This window comes from Labrus mixtus, chromosome 5 (assembly GCF_963584025.1).
Source record: "Labrus mixtus chromosome 5, fLabMix1.1, whole genome shotgun sequence".
Classification (NCBI taxonomy): domain Eukaryota; kingdom Metazoa; phylum Chordata; class Actinopteri; order Labriformes; family Labridae; genus Labrus; species Labrus mixtus.
The window spans coordinates 27,289,876-27,301,908 of record NC_083616.1 but is presented as its reverse complement, the minus strand read 5'-3'; the positions used below and the strand labels follow the sequence as shown (position 1 = coordinate 27,301,908).

At 41.2% G+C, this 12,033-nt stretch overlaps 1 protein-coding gene across 1 annotated transcript; it reads right to left on the bottom strand.

The window, feature by feature from the left end:
• Positions 1-5,573: 5,573 nt before the first annotated feature.
• LOC132974881 (type-2 ice-structuring protein-like) lies at positions 5,574-10,391 on the bottom strand. The gene is made up of 5 exons (XM_061039184.1): positions 10,016-10,391; positions 9,159-9,238; positions 7,034-7,165; positions 6,866-6,944; positions 5,574-5,770 (listed from the first exon to the last, which is right to left on the bottom strand). Exons 1-5 carry the CDS (start codon positions 10,074-10,076, stop codon positions 5,697-5,699), a joined length of 426 nt encoding a protein of 141 aa, XP_060895167.1. The 5' UTR covers positions 10,077-10,391; the 3' UTR covers positions 5,574-5,696.
• Positions 10,392-12,033: the final 1,642 nt, after the last annotated feature.

Genomic DNA, 12,033 nt, shown 5'->3' with positions numbered 1-12,033 from the left:
TACTGTCTCTTTAAGGCTTCACTCCTTACAAGCCCAGTTACGGGTGTCCTTACTGGCAGTTTCCACAGGATCCGTTGTTGCATCCATGTGCTGCTCGGGCGGTGCAAATTTCCGAGTTGGGAAGTCGTTTTTTTCCGACGTCTGTGTGTTTGCGTGATTCCAGTTCGGAAAGTCTGAATGTTGTAACAACAGCAAAAAAACAGCGTTGATGCTACGAAGAAGATCAGTGAAATGTAGAGGTTAAAAGTTATATTTGAGCAAAACGTTGATGTGCAATACGTGAATTAATAAAAAAGTATGTTAACATTGACAAAACATTTTCTGCCCCTCGTGATGACGATTGTAGTGTCATGTCGGGCACCTAATTATTTTCTGAGTTAGCGAGTTGTTGTTCAGACTTGAGCAGGTGTTCATGTGCAATTTACCAGCGGCAACCAGGTGTTGACAACTGAAGCCAATCACAAGTGAAAAATCCTGCCGTTCACCCAGGTTGCCGCTTGGTCACAGCACCGACGTGTGTCACAAAGAAAGCTTCCGCTCGAGGGCTGCAGCTGGATACTGCTTGGTTTGGTAAGTGTTCTGACCTGAAGCGTTGTAGTTCAATAAGCAGCCACTAGGACATCCATCCTCGATTACAAATCCCTTAACCTCCATTTGAATAGTCATCAAGGCACTGATATTAATCTGTGGAGTAAGTGTGTTGTGCATCCTGTGTCTGTGGAACAAACTTAGTTAAAGCGTGTTGTGACCTCACCTATGTCTGCCTGTCTTTCTAATGTTTCCTCCTCATTGCAGAAACTTCCTGTGCACAGACTATAGACTAAGTTAAGATGGTCTAAGGAGCAGTCGTTGTCGATAATCAGTAGGCAAGTAAAATTGCAATTTAAACAACGTGAGCGCTGGTGGTAAACGTGACAACTCTGTCAGGTGTAAAATGGGAAGGGCACCTGTCTTCAGTTAGCAAATATTTCTTTACATCACACCACCTTTGATGTCCGTGTATTGGCTGACTAAAATAAATAGTGTTGTGTGCTGAATAAGTGGAGCAACAGGAAGTAGCTTCCATGATGACAACCCTTTAATGACACTCCCTGCACAACTCACTCAGAACCAAACCACCACCAACACAAACACAATGTCAAAACTGCCTGTTTGAGGCAAACTACAAAAATAACTGTGGAGCCATTCTAACCAATGTTTTGAATTTGCACGGCAGTACCTATTTTAAATGCTGTGGTGTCAGAGTTATTGCTTCTTTAAACATGCAGTGTTTCCCCTAGGTTTACAGGAATCTTGGTGTTCATGGCTTACTTTTAATGACAGCTGTCCTTTTCTATCGGAAAGGTATCCTTAAATGACTTCTTTCCCTGATTCCCCACTCTATCCACTATCCTATCCCTACAATAAAGGCACAAAAAGCCCAAAAATATATATATATATATTTTTACTTGACCTTCAAGGCGGAGGCTGTTGGGGGGGGCGGGCCGCCCCCCTAATTTAATGGTAGGGGAAACACTGACATGCATGAGTGAATTAACTTATCAGATTAAAAAATGAATTCAACATTAACGTCTTCGGATTCCTCTTTCCCGTCTGGGTTGTCAAGCTTCATGAAATTCTTCAGGACGTTGTGGATTTCAGCCTCCAATGTGGTTATCTTTGGAAGACAAACAGAGGAGAGATGAAATTATCACAGACAGGAACATTTAATAAAGTGATATTTTCTTGTACAATCTGAAGGTCTATAAAGAAAATCCATCTGTATGAGTTCGACAAAGGAACATTAAATAATCACTGCATTTGTGTTGTAGTCAAGACCACACTAACTGAGACCAAGACATAGTACCCCAGATCAGAGTAGTCACTAAAAGAGATTAACAGTCCTCTCGAGTATCTCTGTTAATATGAGGCTACAGGCAGCACCTGCTTACGACGAGATACAGCTAGTCAGGCACATATCTCCCCGAATAAAACAAGTGATTCAAATTCCAAACATATTAAACTGGAAGAGGGGACTTCAGCTTTATGAGGTGGACGGTCAGGATTTTGTCCTAGTTCATATTTTTTTATTTTTTGTATCCCTTGTATATTTTTGTTGGGTTAATTCAATAGACTCTAATTATGACTCGATGAAGCCTGAGTGACGTCCCCCGTCTGTTCCTGCAGGGGGTGCTGGAGGCTCATGCTGGAAATGCTGTCTCAACCTAACTTTCAGTCAACCTAACGACAGGCTGAGAGCTGGAGCTGAGGCGGGTTTTAAGTCTCCTGACAAAACGTTACACCACGCCCAGCTGTCAATCAAATCAGCTACGCGCCTTATTGTGAATAACTCTTATCCTTCATCAAATCAAAACGGACGAGTCATCAAAACATTCACCCCCCGTACAGTGTGTGCCGATCGAGACATGAGCTAATCACACCTATTTGGTTTTTTGAACCAGGCTGTAAACATGTTAATCTCTGCTGTAAAAACAGACTTTTTAGAATGAGTGTGTATGTTCCTTCATGGCCTCTGCAGCCAGCCTCTAGTGGACACTCGATGAACTGCAGGATTTCACACTTCAGCCTCTGCTTCATTCTTCAACATCGGAGGGTGCCACTTGATTATTTCAAAATGTAATCTTTCACTTCCTGCCCTAGTGTGTTTTTCCCACCTTTATGATTGTGTGCCTCTCACTCTGATTGTCTTCACCTTTGTCATTAGTCTCACCTGTGTCTGATTACCAAAGTGTGTACTAACCCCTGCATTTATGTGGTGTCGGACACATCAGAAAAAAATGTTTCTGAGTTGAAAAATGCAAATGAACGCCTGCTCAAGTCAACAACAACCCAAAAACTTGACGTCATAGTCATCAACACATGGCAGGTAAATTATGCTTTTTTATTGTGAGGATACCTTTTATTCACTTATTGCACATCAATGTTATGCTCAAATAAACTTGGAACGGAGCTCAGATGGCCTAGTGGTTAGGTGGCACCCCATTTAGGAGGCTATAGCTCTCCAAGCGGGCGGACCGCAGGTTCAAGTCCGGCCTGTGGCTCCTTTCCCACATGTCATTCCCCACTAGATCTCTCCTGTTTCCTACTCTATCCACCGTCCTATCAAATAAAGGTAAAAAGCCCCAAAATAAATTAAAAAAAAAACAACAATCTTGTAAGAGAGACATTTCACACATCTTCTTTGTAGCCACGATGTTGTTGTTACAACATTCAGACTTTCAGAACTGAAAACTCGTGAAGAACCACTTCTAAAATCGGAAACTGTTACCCTCCGAGGAGCACCTGAATGCAGCATTACTCTCTGTGGTCCTTCCTTTCTGTCGGCTCATTACGTCTACCTACTGGTGTTCATTTATGTATTTATTCCATGTGGCCGCTCCTTGTTTGGTTTATTCTGCAGGTGTAAGATTTATGTTTTGTTAAACGCAATTCTCTTTGGCTCTACAGTCAGATCTTTACCTTCTTCGTTTTTTACTCATGTGACAGTGGACAGTAGAACAACAGGTATTGATCCATATCTGGTCTTTTCTTTGTCATATTGTTACTTATTTTGCAAAAAGGAATCAATATGAAATTAAAATAAAATACATTTTCTGCCTCCTCCTAAAGGAAAACCTGGATGGACAGTTAAACAAGGTGGTTTGTTGCTGCACAACTAATATTTGATGTAATAGTTCAACTTTGGAATGAAAACACAGCTGAAATGAGCGATAGCGACACTGAAGAAAACGCAGAGCCTACCGGCTCAAAAGAGGAGAAGACATCGTTGACAGTAAAGGACGTTCAACTTCAGGAGTTTGGAGACATTTTGGATGTTTACAGTCCGACATAAAACAGAGTAAAGTGCTCTGTTAACTGTGCCGAAGATAAGTGTGGCTAAAACGGGCAACTTTTCCGCCATTTGAAACAATATGGCGGAACACAGAAGGAAATAAATCACCAAACGGAAAATAAACCAGATGTTTTAATGTTGTATCGGTGTCTGACTTCCCGTCCCGCTTGTTCTTTTCTTTGCTAAATTGATGCGTCGTGCTACTGCAAAAATAGAAGCTTTTGTGTCTCAGTGGAAGCACATACATTGAATAAAATGAAAACCGATCAGCTCCGCTGCCGTAACAGAGCAGAGACGGATCGAACACGCATCTGGTGGAAGTTACTTGCCCGCTGCAAACTGTTATATCAGAGTTTTCCAGAAATGTTCCTCTGTTCAAGTAGAGTTTGTCATGTTCTGACAGGAAAGAAGGTTAACCATAATCAACCATCTGGTTTTTCCAGGAGCCAAAATCAGCCTTGACATTAAAAAAATAATAATTATCTAACATTTATCGTGATAATTATCGACTGATATGAAATTGTTTATTGTGATACGGTTTTGGTCATATTGCCCAGGCGTACTTTCATTTGTTAAATGATTGAGGATAACTAAGTTAACATGGCTGCAAGTAACAATTCATTTCAATGTTAATATTGTTGTTTGGTAAAAGAAAAATAGAGGAGAAGAAAAAACACCAGCACATATTCACGCTTAAGAAGCTGGAGTGCGCGAACAAGCCATTTATTGTAACGACATTTACGTTAAAATAAAGCTGGAGTCAGAAGCATCGTGGCACACATAAACACAGCCACGTTCAGCAGGCTTATGGTGGAGATGTAGAGATGAAGATGGTAACCTTTGATAGACGGAGAAAACATGTTGCCACTGCTGTTTCCTTCCTTAGGTCTCCTCTGCTGCTGCTCTTCGTCACTTCCTGCCTTGCCCGTACCTCACCCCCCGTAATCCAATGCCTCTCAGGTACGCATACTCAGGCATCACATATTCTACCTGTTGTTAGTACCTCTTGACACCGTCAAGTTACCTAAAGTCATGTTTTGGTTTTATTGTCATTTCCTGTTTTATTGTGTACTTACCTTTGTCTCTGTCTTTCAGATCCTCGTGTTCTCATGCCTTGTGCCTGCCATGGGTTAAACCAGGGCTGTGCTGCCCTCTGGTGGAACTCTAGGAACCTGGCTTTAATTTTCTTAATGTCTGAATTTTGAATTAGGATGAAAAGTCATGGTGGGGGCACCTCTGGTGTTGAAAAATTAAGCCGATGCAGAAGTACAAAATCCTGCAGTTCGTTGAGTGTCCACTAGAGGCTGTCTGCAGAAGCACAGGAAGTCACATACACACTCATTCAAAAAAGCCTGTTTTTACAGCAGAGATTAACATGTTTCAGTGTGTGTGTGTGTGTGTGTGTGTGTGTGTGTGTGTGTGTGTGTGTGTGTGATAGGGTGGGGGGGCTGAAGGGAAGCAACTCAATCAGATTAAAGTAAACTGTCAATTAACTCTTAATGATTTACAGAGCAGGGTCAAATTAAACTGTAGAAGCTAGATATAACCAACTGGAAACAGGGTTATGTCGTAAATGTACCTGAAATGGAATCCTGGAGCGTTATTTGTTATATACAACTGTACCTTGGCCCAAGCAAACCTCTTTCATCCGTGCCAGGGCCAAGAAAGTGTATCCTTATGCTCAGTCCCATTTCATGATATTTTGAACATGATTAAAAATGAGGCAAAAAGATCATCAGCCTTTTCAATGCTTAAGGTTTTAATGTGCAGAACACAAGAAAGAAAGAAAAGGTAATCCTGCAGAAGAGACTGATGGCACAAAGACACGTCAGCCTGTGTCTGTGCTTCTCTTTAAGCTCAGGGATTACATGAGAGTTATACTGCAGATGGAAGGCAGTTCATCTTTACACTGTACTGCATCGATGCATTCCCATGATCCTGTAAAATATACACACACACACTAGAGTCAGTTAACACAACAGACACCTGTCCACCTGTCTTACGATCATCAGTATCAGGGCTTGAGCAGACATTTAGTCATAGTAAATGTGTCTTCATACATTGTACAGAATTCAGCTCAAATATGAGCCACTTTATTTTGATTCTTTTAAACATAATTCATGAACAGTTAATGATATATTATGTTTTCTTATTTATTAAACTAGGTACAAAACCGTATAAGCAAGAAGAGCTGAAAAGTCCAATTATTTTGATTAACGCTTGAAGATGAGCTTGAGGAGCTCTGGCTCTAAAATATGGGGGTCATCAAGACTGTTTGTCGCCCCACCTTCAGAAGTACGGAAATATGGTAGTAATGTCTATATAGAAAAGGTCTCCTCTTAAATGGTAAATTCACTTGAGCTTGTATGGTTCTTTTCTAGTCTTCTGACTACTCAAAGCGCTTTTATACTGCAGGTCACACCTACACATTCACACACTGATGTCTATCTACAAACCCCCCAAGGATGAAAAAAGTCCATCCTCTCCATCCTTTGCCTGCTCCACTTTTCAGAAAATGTGTGCTCAAACAGGCTGTTTGAATATGCCCCATAGATTTCCCTTCATGACATCACAAAGGGCAGTAACCCCTCCCCCAGGTGGGTGACACTCCCACAGCTAGGTGTTTGTTCTGAGTCTGCCTTCTCACCGTAAACAATAGGACATGGAGCGAGAAAGCCCGAGCTACCCGAGCCCTTCCAGAGAGGGGGCGTGGTCAGACACAGCTCATTTACATTTAAAGGTACAGACACAGAAACAGCCTGTTCTGAGCAAGGCTGAAATAGAGGGGTTTATAGGCATGATCAAATACAGGATCAGAGTGGATTTAGAACAAGAAACTTCACACACATGTTTTGAGGAGTTCTGAGACTTATTTACACTGGTTGAAAAGGTGGGGAATATGTGACCTTTAATAAACGCCTGCATTAGTATAAATATCTCTATGTGGAAGGAATTAAACAAAAATCAATTCAGTGTTTTGGGAATTTAATATTGTATCACAAATCTTAATGTCGTTCAGGTGGAGGGATTTACCTTCACAGGTTCTCTTTATACAGCTGGGGTTCCTGGGTGCTCCGTACCAGCCAAATGTAGACCAGTCCCAAGAGGAGCTCTGTGAGGCAAAGCAGATTATAAAATTATTTTATGAATAATAATGAAAGAAAAATTAAAATACTTTGAGGCCTCAAGTGAATAACATACATCTGTATTACAGCCTCCGACCAAGAGTTGAGGAATCTCAGGACCAATCTGCTCCATGATGTCATCGATATTTTCAGAAAATTGATTCTTTAGTGCAGCTACCAGGCCTCCATTCATGGACTGACAGTGACTCTACAGTGCAAAAACAAACCTGATTATGAGGACACAGGATGAGAGGCGATAAAATAAATGGTAGGCAAGCAAATGCAGAATAGTTTTGGTCTGAGGTCTAACTAACTAATAAGATTCTGGGAATGGATTCAGTAGTTTTCTTCAGCCAGCATCAGTGAAACAGGCTGTAATGACTGCAACATCATCCATTAAAAAAATGTGATTGGTAAAATGAGATTGACTAAAAGTTCTTGTATTTCCGAGTTACACCCTCAGATTGTTACCTTTTTGTCTATCTTTGGGCTCATTTTCCTTGGGGGGGGGGGGTTGTAAAAACAGGTAGAAAATCTCAGGAAGGTGTCGGGCTGCGGCTTCTGACCCTTTATAACAAGCAGGTCCTGAGGAGAGCTAAGGCTATAGTTGTTTACTCAAATCACCCACTTCAGAGTGAGTTTGACCTTTGACCCTCAGGTCGACATTTAAGAGCTCCTGTGAGGAAGACTAAAAGACTCCAGGTCTCATTCCAGTTCCAGTAAAATTCGGAATCCACCACAAAATCCTGTTACTTACATACAAAGCATTGCACGACCTCGCCCCCAGCTACATTTCCTCCTCGTACCATATCCCACCCCTCGTCTACTCAGATCAACTAATCTTGGCCGACTTTCCATCCCCAGCTCTAATTTGTGCCTTCGCTGTTTTAGCCCCCACTCTTTGGAATACACTCCCACACACCTTCAACTCAGGAGAATCTTTGAATCTGAATCTGAAAAACTCACTGAATTGTTTATACAAAGGTCCGTTGGTATTAACAAGTTCAGAAGGCTGTTTTTTCAATGAAAACAGTTGAAATTGATGCACATTTTTTACACCACTTATTGTGTGGGTCTTGGTAGGTCTACTTGTAACAACCGTTCTGTTGTTATAAGTAGAGGGGACGCCAAGGAAAAAAGGTCTGGAAACACTGTCCCTAAATAACACAAAAAACTAACCCATTCATGACAATAATAAAAATAATACATTTTATTTAAAAGCGCCTTTCTGGACACACAAGGACACTGTACAACAGTCAACATTTAAAAAACAACGATGGATAAAATCAGCATACAAAAAAGAAATGAAATGTAGGACAGTGTAATTACAGCTAAAATGTTAGAGTGAGACCTTGAACAGATGGGTTTTGAGTCTGGATTTGAAAATGGAGAGAGAGTCAATGTTGCGTATGTCAGGTGGCAGAGAGTTCCAGAGCTGAGGAGCAGGGCAGCTGAAAGCTCTGCCCCCCATAGTGCTGAGGCAACATAGGAGCAGAAAATCCTTAGCTTACCCTCTCTGTCAATGGTGGGTCTGAAGAAAGCCATACATTGGCTGTTAAAGGTAAAAGAAAGTTATCTGACTCATTAACAAAAAGGTCACTTGTGCCAGGCTCAGACTACAGGGGAAAATGTCTGATTTATAACTGTGTCATCTTCCCGACTAAAGGAGAAGAATCTGTGTTGGGCCCGAGGTCGGTCCTGTCATTCAGCAGAGATTATCTGGTCACGTAAGGAGTCCAGTTTTAAACTGCCAAAACAGCTTATAACTCATAATAGCCATCCCCAAATATCATTCATATTAATCATGAGTTGTAGAATCTGGATGATAAAGTCGGTACCTACAACAGCCAATGAGAGACAGCAGAAGAGAGGGGGATCGAGCTTCTGACTGCGGCTGCAAACAACAGCAATACATCCTAGCTCTGTGGCTAACTTTAGCTAGCGTGCGACTGACAGACAACAGTCAGCACCGTTAGTGCAAGCTACTTATAAAATGTATTGAATAAAGCTACTGGTTACTACTTACATGAAAAGTAAAGACTTAGTCAGGCACATTTGTCTCTGAGGATTACGTTAAGCTTTTTCAGTTTGTCTCGTGGCTACAAGACCCAGAAATATATGTCAACAATAAAAAAAATTGACACCAGAGTTACTGCAAAAAAATTAAAAATTGACCCTGAACAAGGAATCCCCCTGATTACCTCAGCATCAGACCAAGTCCTAGTTTCTGGAACGTAGAGCAGACAACGAATATCGTACTTTATCCAGCCTGGAGGACATACTTGGGAGAACAGACACAGAAGAGAGGGTTCAATCACATAAATAACATGCGTAAGTGCGTTATTTTTCTATGTGTTTGCAAGGAAACATTTTTAAAAAGTTGTGTTTTTTTCCCAAAAAAATCAAATTGACTATATGGAAGAAACACCAACCATGATAACCTGGGACTTTCTGGATCTGTTTAAACTGGACAATTGAAAGTTTATCATTCAGTTTTTGATCCATATCTGTTTTTTTTTGTCATTTGTTATTTAATTCACTTTGAAAACAAAAATTATTATAAATCATCAAAACCAGTCAAACCCATGTGGATGCTAATTTTATTTGGATGGATCAGTAACACTCTACTGTCCTCAAAGATGAACATATGGCGATTTATATGTTTTCCATTCTCTGGTGTTACTCTAAAGATGTGATTATAGTGGAGAACAAAACTGTAGCTTATTTGCGTCTGTGTGCCCACAAACTTCATGCCACGCCTGCATAAGTCAGCGCCCAAGTTGGGCCCCCTCCAGTCAAAAGTCAAAGCCAGTCCAGAACATAAGTGTCCAAAAGCAAGCCACTCTTACATAAAGGTTCTTGTATGGATTAAAACAAACAAGACATACAATTTGAGCATATGAGGTGCCTGGGAGCAGATCTTGGATAGTGCCAAGCTAGCTTTCTAAGCTAACAGGCTACGGGCTGTACTTCATTTATTGTTGCAACATAAAGTAAAATAAAAAATAAGAATCAGCAGTTTAGTAAATGATATCCACCACAACCAGTATTTACTTACTGAAGGCTTGGGTGAGAGCCATCATGGCACAGAACAACAGAGAAGCAGTCAGCAGGTTCATGGTGAAGATGCCCCGGGTGTAAAGATAATAATGGTAACCTCTGACAAACAGAGACGAAAATGTCACTAAATCTTTAGCAGCAGGAAGACAACCAAACTGATACTATCTGTAAGAGAGAGAGGATGGTAATAAAGCAGAATGATCTCCTCCGCCCTTCGGTGTGGAGCTGCTGAACCAAACACAGACCAGCCCTTAAACACTCCAGTAACCAAACATGACGAGGCCACGTACACCAACAACACACCTAGGGCAAATACCAATTTCATTCTAAGTTCCAGGGAAGCCTGTGGTCAATTTCAAGATAAGACAAGTGATGCATTGTATAAATACTTTGAAATAAAAAGTATTGAACATTTTTTAGCCAAAAGGATCCTGGGTAGTTATCTTGTGACAGACAATATACACACAGGTGGCTTCAATTTGTCAATCATCAAAAATGTGTTCAGCGTTATGGAGATAAATCCTGGTTCTTTAGAAACGCCACCAGACACCACATCAACTTTGACATCCCTGAGGGCTGATTAGATAAACGAATGTTGCTTGCTGAGTCAAGTGGGGCATTTTAGTGGCAAAAAAACCCCAGTAGAAATTAGCCTAGTGGTTAGTGCACACACCCCATGTATAGAGGCTGTTTGATTCCCTTCTTCTCCTTGAAAAGTACCGTCGATAAATGCATGAACTACTGTGAAAAAGGAACTTACACAGGATTTTTTTTGTTGCAGAAATGGAGCACAGCATGAGTTCAAGAATGATTATATTCTCTCTCACATTCATCCATTATTCTTCACTCAACTTAGCCCCTCCTCTCTACCACTCCCTCCGTCTCCCTGCTCTGGTGAACCGCTGATTATGGGCGTTTACTCTTTAAGTAATCAACCAACCAGATCCTGCCACAACCTCTCCCGACCAATCATCCCGGTGCGGTCGAATTTAAAAATCGGTTCTCTCTTTTCCCCAATCAGTTTGTCACTTCAGTGCGATGGCTGCACCCCGGTAACCTAATCCTGCATTCTTCTATCACCACCACCAGGGTCTAGACTCCATTAGGGGGGCATCATCCTTTAACTTCACTTTTTAGTGCCTGTGGTACTAATGGCTGTGGCTACTGTGCCATATAAATATTATCTACTAGTACTTTGATAACTTTTAAATGAAAAATCCCTCCTACAATTCAAAGAGGAGATTATATGAATGGCTGACTGTCGAAGTCATGGAAGAGGTTTTCTTTTTCATTTTAAGGAACATTAGTAAGCTTCGTCTCTGACTCCTTTATTAGATAAACACATTTTCTGTAGGAAAAGGCCCTTCGTGACAGATTTTTGTCCTTAATATAAATTGTAATACAGATGACATGTAATGAAGAAGGACAACAAAAAAAATGAAAACAAAAAGCTCCAGATATTTAAAGGATCAGTCAGTAAGATGTGTAGAGAGTGAGATGATAAAGTGATCTTACTATCTGATCAGACATTAAGGAAACATGCTATGTTGAAGTGCTGGCTTCTCTGACAACAATGCAGCAGCCAGTATGTCCTCCTTCTAACTTTAGATTCTGGTCCTGAATGCTCTGGATTTGTTTGGACCAGAGAAGGTAGGCCGTTTTAAGTTGTCCCTACACGGCCGTTTTGGACGCCCCTCGGTTTGCCAGATATGAGAGCAGTTATCAGGTCAACAGGTGTTGCAGTGATGGAAGCGGGCAAGAGAAGTGGTTCAGATAGAAGTGATTGTACCCGACCTAAAAAGCCTCTGCATGTTTCTAATAAGCTCCACGAGCAGAAACGTGAACTAGGATCAATATTGGAGATGTTTTTGAAAAATGGAGAGAGGTTAGAACACAGAAAGGTTTACAGACCCATGCAGAGCTGGATAAACACTGAAGCTTCAGTGTCCACCACATGGCGACCTGCGTGAGCATCGAGGAGGGGGGGGGGGGGACAGCTCTATGCAATGCTTTGAA